Below are 17,370 nucleotides of genomic sequence, written 5' to 3' on the forward strand. Positions count from 1 at the left end.
ACACCATTGACACAAGAGAGGGAGGAATCTTGGGATGAGCATTGGAGGACTGTGAATCAACAATTTGAGGAAACTCTTGCACTTGACCCCAATTGGGGTCCGTACTTGAGCCGAAAAATGGTGCATATTCTTGATGGTAATAATCGACACAATGCTTGGATGGACTGCATTTCTACAGGTGAGTTCTCATTGGGATGTTATAGTTTCTTATGCTTCTTTGTCCTTCCTAATTTTGTGTTTTATTACAGGGTTTCAAGGGGATTTGTCCATGCATTGTTGTGTTCTCTGTAAATTTTATGTGTTCGAGCGGAGGGATGTGGGTGAGCTTTTGTTTTCATTGTCCAGGTTGAACAAGTAAGTTAATTTGTTATCAGAGTCTCCTTCTATGTCAAGTAAGTTGTTTGTACTCAAGAATATTAACATATTTTTTCTTTGTTTTGTAGGACGCATGATTATGCATTTGTGCCAACCACATTTGGTGATCGTCTATTTCAACTAAGAAGATTGGGAGAGTCCGACCTAACAACTCTGATGGCACATTTGGACAATGAGGACAAGCTGTGGGTTGAGAGAGAGATGCAGAGTGCATCTGCCAGAGGAAGGCCCAGTTGGCTTCATTTGCCAATCCAGATTATGACTTGGCTCTTGTTCAAGGACGAGATGGAGCAAAAAATTGATGAGGCATCAAATGGACCACTTGCCGAGTCTGCTAGGGAGAATGTGACTCGAAAGGTAGAAGTTCTCTACAGAGGAAAAACATCAAAATACGCAAGGATTGCTGATCCCTCCAACGGTGAGGCCTTTTGGTGTGCGGTGCTCTCCCTCCCATGGCACGCATCAACCAATCATGTGGCCACAGAGGAAAAGCTCAATATGATAGGTTCTGCTTGCATCAGAGACACAGATAAGGCTCACATTGTCAAGCTATTGGACAACTCTCAGGCTGCAGTGCGATCACTTGAGGGTATGCCAAATGATAAGACAAAGGTTAGGGAATGGCTGCACATGTACTCCTACTGGCTTCAGATCACGGAGCTAGGTTTGAGAATCCAAAATGATATTAAAAATGCCGATCGAGTCAGGTTGCCAAGTGAGAGCCGATTCACCTCTTTTGTTGTTCTATGCAGAAGAAAGTACTTCAAAAGGGCTTTCAAAGTGCACGAAGGAGGCATAAAATTTAGCCATGATATTGACCATCAACCAGGCCTACAAAGTGCTGCACGGCGAGTCGTTTATAGGTTTTCCTACAACATAACCCAGATATTCCTTGTTAAAAAACATGCATGCTTCTTTCTGTGTGTTGTTTTATCATTTGGGCTTTGGCTTGCAGATGGTTGCTTTCTGAAATTGAGGAGCACCAATTGGATATTTTACCCCCTCTCGCTAGTGTGTGGCTTTGTGTTGACAATCAATCTTATATGTATGCCGATTTGAAGCTTGGAAGAGTAAGTGATTGAATTTGTCATTTTGAATCCATGATTGAGAAACATGTTCATATTGAGGGTGAGTTGTGTTTACCCATGTTTGTCATTGAACAGGCCATGTCAAGCATAGAGTCTCGTTTCTGCCTGTGGTGGTTGGACCTTGAAAGAAACCATGTGCCTGAGGAGGAGCTTGATCTGTATCGCCAACATAAGTCTATATTAGAGCTTCGTAGCCAGCAAATTGATCATAATGAGGCCACATCCACATCACATGCAACGTCGATTGCATCGGCTTCTTTTCGTAAGTCATTGCCAGTGAATTTAGGGAGGGAAATAGTGAATCGTGCATTGGAGGTGAATCGAGCAATGGAAGCAAATAGGGAGCAGAGTCAACAAAAGACATCCAATAGTAGTGCAGGCGGGATACAACCAACTGACATCATAACCAAGACATTGCAAGCTCCAGGTATGTGAGCTTCCTACCTCATCTCTATCGTGATCCAATTGTTTTGACTTAAGACATTGCAAGCTCCAGGTATGTGAGCTTCCTACCTCATCTCTATCGTGATCCAATTGTTTTGACTTAAGACTATGTGTGTTAAATGTCAAAAACCTATCTACAGGAACCATTTATGCCTTCAATGTCAGTATTGAGGACCTTGCAGCTACTTTTGTGAACATGGAGGATGCATCCTCATTGGGAAAACAAGTGCTTGATGCCATGAATGTTATTTGCACAGTAGGGAATGTCAAGAGTAGAGGGTCCGATTACTGTGTGGAGTTGATATTTACAGACTTCCCCTCAAATATCATCATTGGAGGTTGTGTTGCAAACAAGGTTCCATATTGGAATAAGATTGGGGATGGCATGTATGACTCTACTTTTAAAGTTGTTGATTCTTGTCTCTCGGATCGAGGCTTCTTTACATGCCTTTACACTATGGAAGAAGGAGTGACCATTGAGCAGGTTGCACAGAGCGTTGGGTTTGGCATTTATCATAGACAGGTTGTGAGGTGTACTCCACCTATTGGGAAGAAGATGGGACAAATGATTACTACCCAGGTATTGGTGTTGTTCTCTTTGGGGCTGTCATTTGTGCAAATCTTCTTTGTCCCATTTAAGGTGAAAATGCATGAACAACCAATGTGTCTTTGCTTGTAGGTCACTTGTCTAATATTGGCTGTTTTTGTTTGCTCAACATCTCCTGCTACAAGCTTTGTGATGCATGGGGATCAACTAAGGGATTTGGCACCAGGTGATGATCTTGATGTAGGGCAAGATCTTATCTTTGACATGTATGTATGCATTTAAATCAAGATAGAATTTAAAATGATTTTCGGTGATCTTTATGGCATATGGTTAATGGTTTGTGTGCGTTTTCAAGAGTGCCATCGGAGGATCTGGTGAAGAGAAAGGGTAGACCATGGAGGGGCGGTTGTCAGAGAGGTCAGCGGCTTAGCAAATACATCGTCTCCGTCTTCAGTCGTCCTGGGGACACGATTTTGGATTTGTTTGCTGGCACTGGAACTCTTGGGCTAGTGGCAGCATTTATGGATCGCAATGTCATAATGTTAGACAAGGATGAGCGGATCTACGATCACCTGTTAGAACCATACTCAGCAAAGGTATGCATGTTGAAAAGATAAATATGTCAGTAGAGAATAATTTTGTATTTATAAAGCTTATTTCTTTTCTTTGTGTCTCTTGCAGTTATGAGGATCACATGTCTACATCAGAATGCCATTAGAGATAGTCTTTTTTTTAATTGAGAGAATCATTTTTTTGGGACTATTGGAAGTAATGTTTTGATGGATGTTATGCTTCTGAATGTTTTTTACAATAGCATGTAGCTGATTGTTGGACAATTTTTATTTGGATTATAAAATTTTTAAATCCTATGGTTATGGTTTCTAAAGAGTATCATATTGTTGTGTCAGTGGTATGGCTATTAAAATTGGTGTGCATCTTAATGGCTTGATTTCTATGCTCTCTGGTCGCTATAGTTTCCATGTGGTTGCAACAATAGTTTGTTTCTATTAGTAGCTCAATGACCAATTCAACGTCTTTTTAGCGAGCCAAGTAGTATGAGTTTTGTAGTGATTTTTTATATCCGCACCATTCATTTGAAAATGCTTTATTTGCAATAGTCATTTTTAAACTTTTTTAGTCTTCTTTGTTCTGTTCATTATAGAGTTGCACTATGGTTTCACTCTTCTCTTTAACATTACATGCTCGCTTAACATCATACCATGCCCCTACTTGCTCACTTTCACAAGGACTTTATTTCTACTCACTGCTCTGTGCTCACTGCTCTTGGCTCGCTAAATAGATGCACCCTTTGAGATGAATTATGGTATGTCTCCCTTAACTCCTGGTACTATAGGCACACCACAAAAATGTCCTAGTGCGGCAGAATTTTTGGCAACAATGCAAGATACTCTAGCATTGGCTAAAACTAAGCTTCAGCAAGCAGTTGAAAGAGCTAAGTTTTATGTTGATAAGAAAAGATCTCCTCGATCTTTTGAAAAGGGAGAAAAAGTTTTTCTTCAAGTACCATTGAACTCTACATCTTTATTTACTGAAAAGTGTCCTAAGCTTTCGCCTAGATTTTGTGGACCCTGGACCATTATGGAGAAGCTTAGTGACGTAGCTTACCGGTTGGAACTTCCACCAGGCTGTCGTGTCCATCCGGTGTTTCATGTTAGTAAACTCAAGAGATATATATCTAAGGATGATAATCTAATTGATGGTCTTATTTCTTTGCAGGAAAATGACTCTGTAGACCATGGTCCAGACAAGATACTAGATCGCAGAGAGAAGCGGTTACGTAATCGCGTTCTCCGAGAGTTTCTAGTTGCCTGGAAAGGTCTTCCTTTAACCGATGCTACTTGGGAATCAGAAGCTCTGATTCGTAAACATTTCCCACAGCAGATCATCGAGGACGATGATCTTAGAAGGGGGAGAGAATGTTAGACATATATTAATTTAGTCCGAGGCACTTAGGCCTAGACCGGACATTAGGGGCCTAGTGGGCCAAGGTCCGTAGCTCGGGGGTTAGCCAAGGAGTGCGGGAATGGGAGCTAAGAGAGCACTTCTACCTTTTGCTTGATTGGGAGGTGAGAACATGCTCTAAGGGACTTTCATTTATAGAAACTCATGGGCTATATTGGCTGGGAGGTGAGAAGCACACACATGTCACTTTTTTTATTTTCTTCCTCTTACAATGTCATTCTTACAAAAGTAAAAAACAATGAATGGACTTTGGTTAGTCCTTTTTAGTGGGCCAATCACTTTTGATGCAAGGTGTCATTTGGCAATACATATCCCACAAGAAAGTGACTCTCTTTTACATGTCCCATTAAGAGAAATGTATCTAGGAACAAGAAGATCAAAAGCAAGAAGAGAAGAATTACAAGATATTTGGAGTACTGCAACCACCAAGACATAGAGTCTTGCAGCTAGATTAGGAAAGGACAATGAGCTTGGACATCCATTTTGGATTGGCAAAGGGATTGAGGTTGAAAAGGATGAAGTTGAAGAGAAAATTATTTTAATAATTTACATTGGTCCCAAAATAATCATGAGGATACCTTCAAAGGAACATATCTTTTAGACATAATTAGTGAACCAAAAGGTAGAAGCAAGAGAAAGAAGAGCAAGAACACACGTGCCATAAGTGCTTTGAAGCTCGATGAGGTGGACATAATTATTTATGTCTTTACTCTAACAAAGGCTAGATACCTCAATAAGTCAATAATAAATAAAGTTATTGGGGAAATGAATGGAAAGGATGATTTTGAAGGTAAAGCGACATCCATGCACTCAAAAGAAAGCTCATAGTTTGGAAAGCCTTGGATTGCACATTGAAGAAGGAAACATAACTGTAGATAGTGACACGAGGAAGGAAATTATTCTACCTCACCTCCTAGATGTGCATCCCCTACTAGACCAAGTGACCTTAGAGCAGGCTCAATTCTTCCTCACTTGATTGTCCTCCACTTTATTCTGTCAAGGTAACAATTTCCCAAACTCAAAGTGACCTTGAAACTAGTCCGATAAACAATAGTATTACCAAGGCTATATTGAAACTTGTCACCAAGCAATGGAATGAGTTGACCACATAGATATGTATCTTGGTACCATTGAGCATTAAAATTAAAGTAATTACAAATACATCCTTAATAATACTAGACCAAGTGACCTTAGAGCAGGTTCAATTCTTCCTCACTTGATTGTCCTCCACTTTATTCTGTCAAGGTGGAAATTTCCCAAACTCAAAGTGACCTTGAAAGAAGTCCGATAAACAATAGTATTACCAAGGCTATATTGAAACTTGTCACCAATCAATGGAATGACTTGACCACATAGATATGTATCTTGCTACCATTTAGCATTCAAATTAAAGTAATTACTAATACATCCTCAAAGATTTTAAAACTTTTGGTCCAATCTTCATTAAACAGTTTTTTTTATGAGACAACCACATTGTATTATTGGATTTGTTGATATGAAGTTAAGAATTCTTTTCGAGCCCTTCTACAACCTCTCTTTTTCTTATGATATTTTTTTAGAACCAAGTAGTTGATTTACATTAAAAGAGATTATTCTCCTACATGAAATTGATTTGTTAACGTGTGCATCATCCCTTGATTTGCCTAATTCTTGAATATCTGTTGAGGAAAATGACAAGCTTGAAGATGGATACACCTCATTTATGATGGATGGTGATCTTTGATTAGATTGGTGATGTTCATAGGATGAGAATGACAAAGCAAGTGATTGGTCACGATGTCCCTTTGATTTACCTGGGGTAACATGTGATCATGATGTCCCTTTGATATACTTGGAGTAACATTTTGCGAGTTTTCATATTCATAGAGGAAAAGGATGGTCCTTTTGATTCATTCAGTGTGATTATGTTGATGGCATAGATGGGGGTTATAGTGGACTAAGAGGCAAATAGCTCTTCATAGTGACACTCACTACAAGAGCTTGAGGGCATACCGACGCTAAAATACCGACGCAAATGTCGAACGTCGGTATGCCCATCGTAATGTTGGAGGAGACAAGTCGGGCGGGGTATTTTCAAATTTTCGTTTATCGACGCGTATACCGAAGCACATACCGATGGTTATTCCGAAGCATATACCGACGCGTATTCCGAAGCATATACCGACGCATATTCCGGAGCATATACCGACGCTCGTAAGTTTTTTACAGCCGAGAGCGTATTTTCTGATTTTTTCGCAGCGTTGCAGAGAAGGTATGCAACGTCTCTTTCTCTCCCTCTCCTCTTTTTTCCTCTCTCCTCTTTTCTCCTTCTTTCTTCTTTTCTCCTCTTCTCCTTCTCCTAATATGTTCTTGCTTTTACTTTTTAATTTAGGAATTAGGACGTTTAGAGTTTTGTGTTTTTTTGGCTCTCTATGCATGTTGAGAGCTCTCTATGTATGCATAGATCTCCTAATGCATGTAGAGAGATTTTAGGGTTTTGTATTAGTTCTTATTCTTGTGTTTAATTTACTAATTATTTTGTTTAATATTTTGTTTTGCAGCTCTTTCACCAATCTTTCACCAATCCTCTCCTTCAGCTTCGCAAAAAAGAGGTAGATCCTCTTTCGATTTTTCTTGTTTATGCTTTTTTCTATGTATTATTGCATCCCTGTTTTATGGTTTAGGGTTAGTTTAGGATTCTTGTAAGCTTATACATAGGATTAATTCAATATCTATGCATAAAACCTATCATAAGCTTGCAATCTCTATGCATAGCCTTCTTGCAAGCTTTATGCATAAGCTCTATTCATAGAGCTTGCGAGCTTGTGAAATCTCTATGCATAAGCTTTATGCATAGGCTTTATGCATAGAGTTTGCAAGCTTATAGAATCTCTATGCATAGGTTTCTTGAAAGCTTGCATGGACATTGTACATAGAGCTTGCATAGCCTTCTTGTTGAAAGCTCTATGCATAGCCTTCTTGTAAAAGCTCAATGCATATGCTCTATGTATAGGCTTTATACATAGAGGTTGTAAGATTATGAAAGCTCTATACATAGGGCTTGTAAGCTTATGCAAGCTCTATACATAGAGTTTATGCATAGAGCTATATGAATCTAGCTGAATGCATGAATTAAGATCTATGCATAAAGCTTAATACATAATGTTTTATGTATAAATCTTATGGATGAGCTTTATGCATAAGGCTTCACATGCGCTATGTTTTTTTGCATAAAGCTTTTTTTGATGTAGAGTGCCTTGCATGGATGGAAAGCATAAGCTTTTTGAATGTTTATACTCTCTTATACATATAACATATATTTCTTATGCTCTGTTTTTCTATGCATAAGGTATTCTCTTTATTCATAGAGTTTATATATGTTATTAAGGTAAGATCTCTTATCCATGTAAAACAAGATCATGTTTATTACACCATTGGTGGGTGATGGGGTTAAGGGTTAGCATAGTGCATAAGGCTTATAGCATAGAGCTTATGCATAGAGCTTATGCATAAGTCTTGCATAGAGCTTATGCATAAGACTTATGCATATGGCTTATGCATAGAGCGTATGCATAAGACTTATGCATATGGCTTATGCATAGAGCTTATGCATAGAACTTATGCATATGGCTTATGCATAAGCTCTATGCATAAGACTTATGCATAGAGCTTATGCATAAGACTTATGCATATGGCTTATGCATAGAGCTTATGCATAAGGCTTATGCATAGAGCTTATGCATAAGACTTATGCAGTTGGCTTATGCATAGAGCTTATGCATAAGTCTTGCAGCCTTATTATGCAAGCTTATACTTAAGGCTTACAAGCCTTACTATGCATACGATTGCATAAACCTTATTCATAAAGCTTGCATAAGACTTACGTATAGAGCTCAATGTGTAGGCTCTATTTACAGAATCTATGCATTTAGATTTTTGCATAAGGCCTTTATAAATAGCTATTTATGAATAGAGATAGCTTCTCTCTCCATCCTTATTCAAATTCATCTTAATTTTGTATGGAGAGAAGATAAGCTAATGTATAAGTTATTTTTAAAATCTCCCTCAACGGCTGGGGAAAAGAAGCCCGTTTGACGCTTTTTTAAATATTTTTAAAGTCTCCCTCAACGGCTGGGGAAAAGAAGCCCGTTTGACGCTTTAAATGTTATTTTTTAAAATCTCCCTCACACGGCTGGGGAAAAGAAGCCCTGTTTTATGGTTTACATAGTGCTTTGTGTAATGCATAATGATTTGTGTTTAATGAGCTGCAAGTGTCACTGAACTATTCAAGTAAGGACTTTTTTTGCAGATTACACCTACTGTTGAAATGATAAATTATCAACTTGTATTTGAGAAAATCTTAATAGTAACGATCAGATATTGCCATACTTGGAGGCTTTTGAAAGACCAGATATTGCCCCCTGGCAACGAGATGCCTCCATCTCGTGCAGATGCCAAGAAGTTATTGAAATCCATAGGCATGGATTACAATAATATTCATGCTTGTCGCAATGATTGTTGCCTCTTCCGCCATGAATATGAGCATTTGCAAGAATGTTCCCATTGTGGCTCTAACAGATATAGAGAAGATGTTCAGGGGGAAGATGTCCCGGTAAAGGTTCTCAGGCACTTTCCAATCATCCCAAGAATAAAAAGCATATTCAGGTGCAAATCTATAGCAAGCTTGATGACATGGCATGCCACAACTTGATCCACAGATGAAGTGATGCGTGTGCTTGCTAACTCACCCGCATGGAGACACATTGAAGAGAAATGGCCGGCTTTTAAGGAAGAACCTCGAAACCTCCGTCTTGGCCTAGCAATGGATGGTGTAAACCCTTTTGGTTTAAGGAGCTCTTCATGGAGCACATGGCCTGTTTGCCTTGTGAATTATAATCTTCCGCCATGGTTAGCAATGGATGGTGTAAACCCTTTTGGTTTAAGGAGCTCTTCATGGAGCACATGGCCTGTTTGCCTTGTGAATTATAATCTTCCGCCATGGTTAGCAATAAAGAAAGGTCATTTGTTGCTCTCATTAATAGTTCCAGGAAAGTACAAGGTGAAGAACATGGATGTATATTTGGCACCACTTATTGATGAGTTACGCACCTTGTAGAACGGAATTGAAGTGAAGGACATGTCGAAGTAGCAGAGTGGCCAAAGACTTACAATTGTGCAAGGTATTCTCATGTGGACAATGCATGATTGGCCTGGCTATGGAGAATGCTCAGGTTTGTCTATATCGGGTTACAATGCATGTCCTGTATGTGGTCCTCGACTTGATTAAAGATACTCAAAAGCATTACGAAAGAATGTCTACCAAGGACATGTTAGGTATCTTCCAGAAAATCATGAATTGCGGGATGGTAATCTAGGAAGACCTCCTCCAAGTGCATTGAAGGCAAGCGATTGGAAGATCAAATGGGAGGAATGTGGCAACTTGGCATGTCCTGGGATGAAGAGGCTCTCTATCTTTCACCAACTCCCCTATTGGGGTGATCTCCTTATAAACCATTTGCTTGACCCGATGCATATTTTCAAGAATGTAGCTGACATTCTGTGGAAGACCATGACAGGAAAAAAGGAGACTAAAGGCCAAAGGGATGACTTGGAAGAGATTGGTTGCATGCAAGAGTTGTGGGCTCGCACTAGATCCAATGGAAAGGTGCTACTTCCAAGAGCCCCATGGGTTTTTAGCAAGATGGAGGAACAACAAGTCAAGAGGACAATTTTAGAGTTTCGGACTCCTACAGGTTGTATGCATTGCTTGAAAAGTGCATTTACAAAGGATGATGATCTTAGTGGCCTCAAGAGTCATGATTGGCACAAGTTTCTACAATTTGTGCTACCCATAGCAATAAAAGATTGCCTCACTGAAGACATTAGAGCTACTATCTATAAGATTGGCACATTGGTACGCTGGATTTCTTCAAAAGAGATAAAGAGAGACACTTTGGAGACAGCGCGTTTAAACTCCATAGAGGCAGTCTGCATGGTAGAGAAGTTTTTCCCTACAAGTTTATTAACAATCCAGATGCATCTGCTAGTTCATGTTGTAGATGAGGTTGCAGTTGCTCGAACAGTCCATTCAAGATGGATGTTCTTTTTGGAGAGGTTTATGAAGACATTAAAGGGATTTGTTCGCCAAATGGCTCGCCCAGAGGGTAGTATGTCAGAAGGGTGGCTGATACAAGAGTCCCTTGTTTACATCACTGAATATTTAAGTTCCTCAGATCCAGAGATACCTCGACTATGGTCTCAAGAGTCTAACAGGCGAGTCATTGGTGAGGAACCTCAAGGCCAAGGCATTAAGAGAAAGATGGATAACAATTTGAGGGAAAAAATCAACAAATTTTGCATCTTGAACTCTCATGTAATGGAGAAGTGGATTGAGACATATGAAGCTCTCAAGTGACAGCGAGTACAAGATCGTTTAAGTTTCAGAAGGAATCGCACTACAAGAAATCTCCCATATCCAGAAGGTATGCAAGCTCTTCCGGACTTTCCCACAAGTAGATGGCTAGAAGCTACAATTTTAGAAGCCAAACGTGCTGGTTTAACTATAACAGAGGAGGAGGAGGAGCTTACAAAAGGATGCGATTGGCATGTAAGTGTTTAAGTTCTATGTGTCTCTCTTTTTTTTCTCTACATGTCTCAGTGTTTGATTCTCCATCAACAATCTTTTTGTGCTATTTGTAGTATCACAAATATGGGGCGTTTTGGTCCCATGGACGTCATTTTCGAGTAGAACGAATAGACCAAAGAAGAGCAACCTTTGATTGTGGTGTCACAGCACAGTTTGTTCAAGAAAGTCGTGCAAGTGCAAGTGATGATAACACAATTACTGGAATGCTTGATTACTTTGGAACCATTCAAGATATATTAAAGGTTGGCTTCAGAAGTTTTGAGTTGTTTATCTTTGATGTGAAGTGGTTCAAGGTAATCATGAATGGGCCACATGCAACTGCACGTAGAGACAAGAGTGGCCTCATCCAAGTGGACTCCACAAAGGTATGGACCGATCAGCAAGATACTTTTGTGCGCCCAGAGCATTACCATGATGTAAGATTACCTTCAAACTAATGGTATATGATCAAAACATTCTTGAGTATTAATGTTTAATTTAATTTCTTGTTTGTCGATTAGGAAAATAAAAAAACGAGCACGGTTGTTTTTGTGCTCTATTTTAGACAGAATGGTGCTGTCTGTTTGCTGTTGTTGATCCTGTTCATTGCAGGCAGCCAGGCAACAGCCAGGCAGCACTATTCTGCCCAAAAAAAATTTCTGGTACAGCGTCGGTATATTCCCCGGTACTGTCATCGGTATATTCATAGGTATATCTCTCGGTATTGGCATCGGTATAGAGCCCGGTATACACCCCGGTATATGCACCGGTATAGACGCCGGAATAGCCGTCGGTATTATCCCTGGTGAGCGTCGGTATAGACACCGGTATAGGCGCCGGTATTGTTACCCGACGCTTATACCGACGCTGTGGTTCCGGCGCTTATACCGGCGTTTATACCGATGACGGGGCTTTTTTAGACCCCGTTGAATGACGTCGGTATAAGCGCCGGTATTAGGCTAACATGTAGTAGTGACTCTCTGTGTATGAGGCAAATGCAAGAATACAATCCTAGAAGAGCACAAAAAGTGACATTAGTATAATTTTTTAAATTAAACTATCATTACAAAGCCCAAAAAACTTGTTATTTTTTAGAGGTGGAGGAGAAAGGATAAAAAATCAAAGTCATGGCCAAGTACTTGTTTTTTAACTCTTATGAAAGGATTCCTTGAAGATTCCATTTTTTAGAGTACTGAAAATTGAAACTAATTGCACAAAGAAATTATTTATGCTTGTAAAAGTAAAATCCAAAAGAAACAAAAGTTTTCATTAATATAAAGTTAACCTCAAAATAAATGCTTAATATTAAGGGGTTAATTTCAATTTCAAGCCCCAAATTTGTTGTTCAACATCAACTTATGGTTTCAGCTTGATGTTTGACATTAAGTTGATTTATAAGGCCTCCATTATTATGAGGAAATGTCGGTGTGAGCATTGACATTTATAGGTTCATGATTCAGGCATTATAAGGAATTCAATTGTTTGTGTGACCAAATGGTTAGGAGATGGCTTGTGTAGAGACCTAGGTAGAAACCAAAGTACACCTTATTTTAGGTGAAAAGCCTTTGCTCAAGAGTTAGCATCCCAAAGGGTATTGTATCTAGGGGGGATTCGAGGGGGCCATGATTAATGGCCCCGCCCTTGATGTTTTTTAATCTAGGCTGGGGTGTTTGGGGGGGGCCATGATCAACGGCCACCCCTAGTGTTCGTGACATTTTTTAGTCTATTATGGTCTCGGATGTCCATTCGGTCCATTGGAACATCTACTTGGATGTCCAAGGGGTACGACAACACCCAATTATATGTCTGCATGGGAATTAACACCAATAGAGCACCAATGTACATAAGATTAGGTGCATAAGGGGTGTTCTAGTGTAAATATATTAGATACGTTAATATGCAAGTAAAATTTTAAACTCCAACTTGATATTCAACATCAACTTGGAGGTTAAAGGGGCATGTTTTCTAAATATGTTCTCTCCCCCATGCGAGCGTGCCACACACATGTTACCGTATCCATTCTTGTTGATAGCTATATTTAGCACATGCTTTTTCAAGAGCCCCCATGTCCGCATTGTCTTTACCCCATATGCCATACTGCTCTATCTTGGCAGAATGTTATTCTCCCACACATTGCCACCTCTCGTGTGCATGCCCTACGTCTTACTACTATCTCTATGTGTGCATCGTCCCCCTACAAGCTCCCACTTACTTGTGTGCTACCAACAACAAAAGGCATCTATCTACACAACATCCTATAGCCCTGGCATCACCTTGTTGTGCTTTTGTGTTGCTAGACCTCCGTCTTTCACTTGTTTAAGTGCAACCTACCCCAACCCATGCCCTCATGTATGCATAATGCTCCCATCCTTTGATTCATCTGTGCATCGTAACGCATCTTTGCCATTAGCCTATGCAATTTGTATGTCCTATACCCACCTCCCTTGCATCCGACTGGTGCTCACGTAATGTCACCCTAGAGATCCCACTCTAAAGTAGCTAGATCCTTTTACTATTTCCCTACTCTATCGCACATCAAAAGGGTTTTTGGTTGCATGTAAACCTTGTCACCTATTCTTCTAGGACAAAACCGTTGTCACCTCCTGTATGATAAAAAATGTACCTAAATGCACACCTCAATACCTATTTGGGTACAATGCTAATGTACCTTAAAACCAATGATAGGACATAAGGCTTGTGTTTATGATTGAAGGTGATCTCAATAAACCACAAGCATGTTTCCTATACATTAATCTCTCATACCTCATGTGATCATTTAACTTGATGTTAAACAACGAGTTTCAACCTCCAACCTAGAGTTGAAGGATTATTGCACAAAATAAATATTCAACATTGAGTTGAAGGATCAAACTAGATGTTGAACATTGACTTGGAGGCTTAAAGTCAATGTTGAACATCAACTTGGAGCCTCCAACTTGATGTTAATTGAACATCGAGTTGGAGGCTCAAACTAGATTTTTAACATCAATTTTAATCAAAAATCTCTTTATAAATAGGCTCAAATTAGATTTTTAACATCTGTTTTGTTCTCAAATCTCTTTATAAACACAAATCTATTGCTTTGAATTAAAAATTACTGGTTTTAGTTGTTTTAACTTCATTGTAAATGGTTTTTCACCAAAAATAAATAAATTCCTTCATAAATTCATATACTTTATCTATAGTTTTTAGCCCCTTTAGTTGATGTTCTAACATTAATTCTATGTTAGTTTTTCTACATGTATCAAGGCAATTTTGTTAGAAATTTCATCATTCTCTTGTAATTCTATGTATTTTTATGTTGTGTTCTTACTATATATATGTTTTTTTTAAAGTTACTCTAGTTTTAATATTTCTACTCCAATTAGATTACTTACAAGGACTATGACTCTATAATAATGCATACTTATCATGTGTTTATTGATTTTATTTTCATTTTTATAGATGCAAAGGCTCAAAGAAGCCTTCCAAGAGGAGTAAGGACCATGTCCAAGAAGCTGCATAGTTTAATTCTCCACCTCCATAACTCAAGCATTAAAGAAGAGCAAGATAGCAACACAAGGAGAGAGGTAGGAGCCTAACAAACCTTATGAAACTTCTCTTACAAAGAGATAAATTTTTCAATCAAGCAACATTCTTGATGGTTCTAAATTGCTTAGATCATTTGAGAAACATGATAGATTGCTTGGATGATTTAATAAACCATCTTAACCTATGTCAAAGAAGACATGGGGAACCATGGTGCCTATGGAGGGCTTGCAAAAACCAACACAATCAACCTTGTGCACCATACATACACAAGATTTCTAGCGCTCGCTATTCCACTCCAAAGTTTTTAAATCTGATGAAGATGAATTTGATAAGGCCTCTAGGTGAAGAGTCTGAGGAGGAGGAAAGGGTAGAACCTATGTCCGTAGAAGTGAGGCCTAGGACAAAGTAGACAAAATACTTCTTGCCAACTGCACCATAGGAAAATCCTTTACCACCTACATCTTTGCCTTTACTTGCTTGCTCCTCATGGATCTACAACAGAAGGTGCACTAGTTTATCCTAAACATGAGTAGATTCTAAGCTACAATACCAATTGTAAGCTTATTTTCTTCATAGGGTAGAAAACCAATGGAATTGAGAACACCACATGCTTTACATGTTAAGAATTTGAAGGCACTGTCCCTTTTATTGTGATGGTGGCTGATCCATCTCAATGTCCTTCAAAGGAGAACTTTTAAAATGACATTAAAAGTGGAAATAGCACGGAGTGCTATTATGGAAAACCAGGTCATATAGCAAAGGAGTGCCATAAAAAGTAGAATGAAATTAAAAGTGGGCAGTTGCAAATAAGAGAACTATACATCTTTAAGCAACCAAGATGAAGATAGAAGTGAGTAGTTTTTTGTGATGTAGCATATTCTTAGTTCCATAATTGCAAATGCAAGAATCCTAGAGATGTATGATATGTTGATTCAAGTGCTTCTAACTACATGACTAGTCATGGATGGTTTAGTGTTTTAGAGATATACAAAAAATGGAAAAACCAAGGTATATGAAAACATGTGATGATACTACATATGCTATTGTGCATGATACTGGTAAGGTACCACTGTCTATATAGGATGAAAAAATGAAGTACCTAGTTAACGTACTTCATGTTTCAAAAATTACAAAGAACCTAGTATATCTATTGGATAAATGGTTTAGTACGTTGTGAGGTTTTGCTGGGTGATAGCCTCTATATCACCACTAGTAGGGCACACAAGAAGAAAACGTATAGGGACTAGAATTACGGGACGCTAAGATCCCAGCTCTAAGGGCAGTAATCAACCTTGCTCCTATCCTAAGCCCTTCAGCTGTGACACATTCAGACACCTCAACACCTTCCATTTGACCTCGAGGGGGGGGTCACTCATAAATATGTAAGCATAGCACATGGATTCAATAGAAGGGATTTTAAAAATCCCTTTTAATACATTTTTTTTACATACAGAAGGGTACCATTTAAAGGGGGTATTTACAGATTGAATACAAAAAGGGTGTGATTTACTCATGAAAAATTCACAGGTAAGGGGTTTTGAAAATAGGCCTTGAACGCACGTGATATAGAGGATTAATACATAGTGAACCCCCTAAGAATCTGACCCAACTGACTCCTTTAGCTGTCCTCCCAAGTCAAATATGACCTCCAAGATCTTTGATCTTTCACCTATATAGACCAGCTGACCTCCTCTGACAACCTACTGACCTAAATCCTTCCCAGCTACAGAATTGATTGTAAACTAATGCAGAAGGCTGACGTGGACCCTAGTCCTCTAGGCTTTTCTATAATCCTCTAGCATCAGCTAACCTCAAACCCACAACTCCAAGGTCTTTCTAAACACTTTGCTGATCTTCTATCGACACCTGTCTGACTAAATTGGACTGAAACTAACTCAACATGTGCTGAGTTGACAGAAACAGACCTGACTGACTTAGTTGACCCAATTGAATAAAAAACCTTTCTTTATGTGTCCTCTGACTCTTCTCGACTCTCAAGATGCTCACACTTCAAAGAGATATCACACTAAAGACTCTCTGCTGACAGCTAGATCCCAATCTAACTCAAATCTAATTGTGCTCCACTGAACTGACTGAATTAGATCCTACTGATTTAGTTCAACCAGATTTCCTCTCTTCTATGTCCTCTGACACTCTTAACCCCTCAAAACACTCAAACCTTGCAAGAATCCAGCACTATGGACACTGACACAGCTGACTCTTAACCATCATTCAGTCCCCCACAAACCCATATGACTATACTGACTGTTGACTGCTGACTACTGACTGTTGACTGTTGACTACTGAGACAGTCCTATGAATGTCAGACCTGACTCAAAATCTCTTCCATCCAACCTAGATAAAGCAATCCTAGCTTTCTACACCTTTAGTTTATCATATCTGATGCTTAGCTTGACCTTGGCTGACTATGTACCTTCTCGTTTGATGCTGACTGACTGAGTCAGCAGTATCAACACCAACAACCCAGAGATCAGACAGACACTCATAGGGGTTCAATATCCACCATGAACTCTATCAGAAAAACACATACACCACATCTAAAACATCAAATCAGAAAAACTTAGCATCCATTCATAAAACTGATACAATCCAAACTCTCAGACTTCATTATATAGACAAAAAACATCAGTGTCTCAACAGCCCGGAGACAAGAGCACAAACATAAGAAGAAGAAAACACTAAAAAGCTCAAGGATTTCCCATAGATAGACCTTATCCACAACTCTCCAAAGCTTTATCAAATCAACCACGACTTTGAACCTCATAGAATTCACTGCC

General features: G+C 39.1%; 1 protein-coding gene across 1 annotated transcript; it reads left to right on the forward strand.

Annotated features, from left to right (window-relative positions):
- Nucleotides 1–763: 763 nt before the first annotated feature.
- On the forward strand, nucleotides 764–4,398 carry LOC147625887 (uncharacterized). Its single transcript, XM_086817748.1, has 5 exons — nucleotides 764–1,445; nucleotides 1,539–1,890; nucleotides 2,048–2,487; nucleotides 2,587–2,694; nucleotides 4,192–4,398. The coding sequence occupies exons 1-5, from the start codon at nucleotides 1,284–1,286 to the stop codon at nucleotides 4,396–4,398; spliced, it is 1,269 nt and encodes a 422-aa protein (XP_086673874.1). The 5' UTR covers nucleotides 764–1,283.
- The last annotated feature ends 12,972 nt before the right edge of the window (nucleotides 4,399–17,370 follow it).

This window comes from Cibotium barometz, chromosome 23 (assembly GCF_041138505.1).
Source record: "Cibotium barometz isolate CiBa-2024 chromosome 23, ASM4113850v1, whole genome shotgun sequence".
Classification (NCBI taxonomy): domain Eukaryota; kingdom Viridiplantae; phylum Streptophyta; class Polypodiopsida; order Cyatheales; family Cibotiaceae; genus Cibotium; species Cibotium barometz.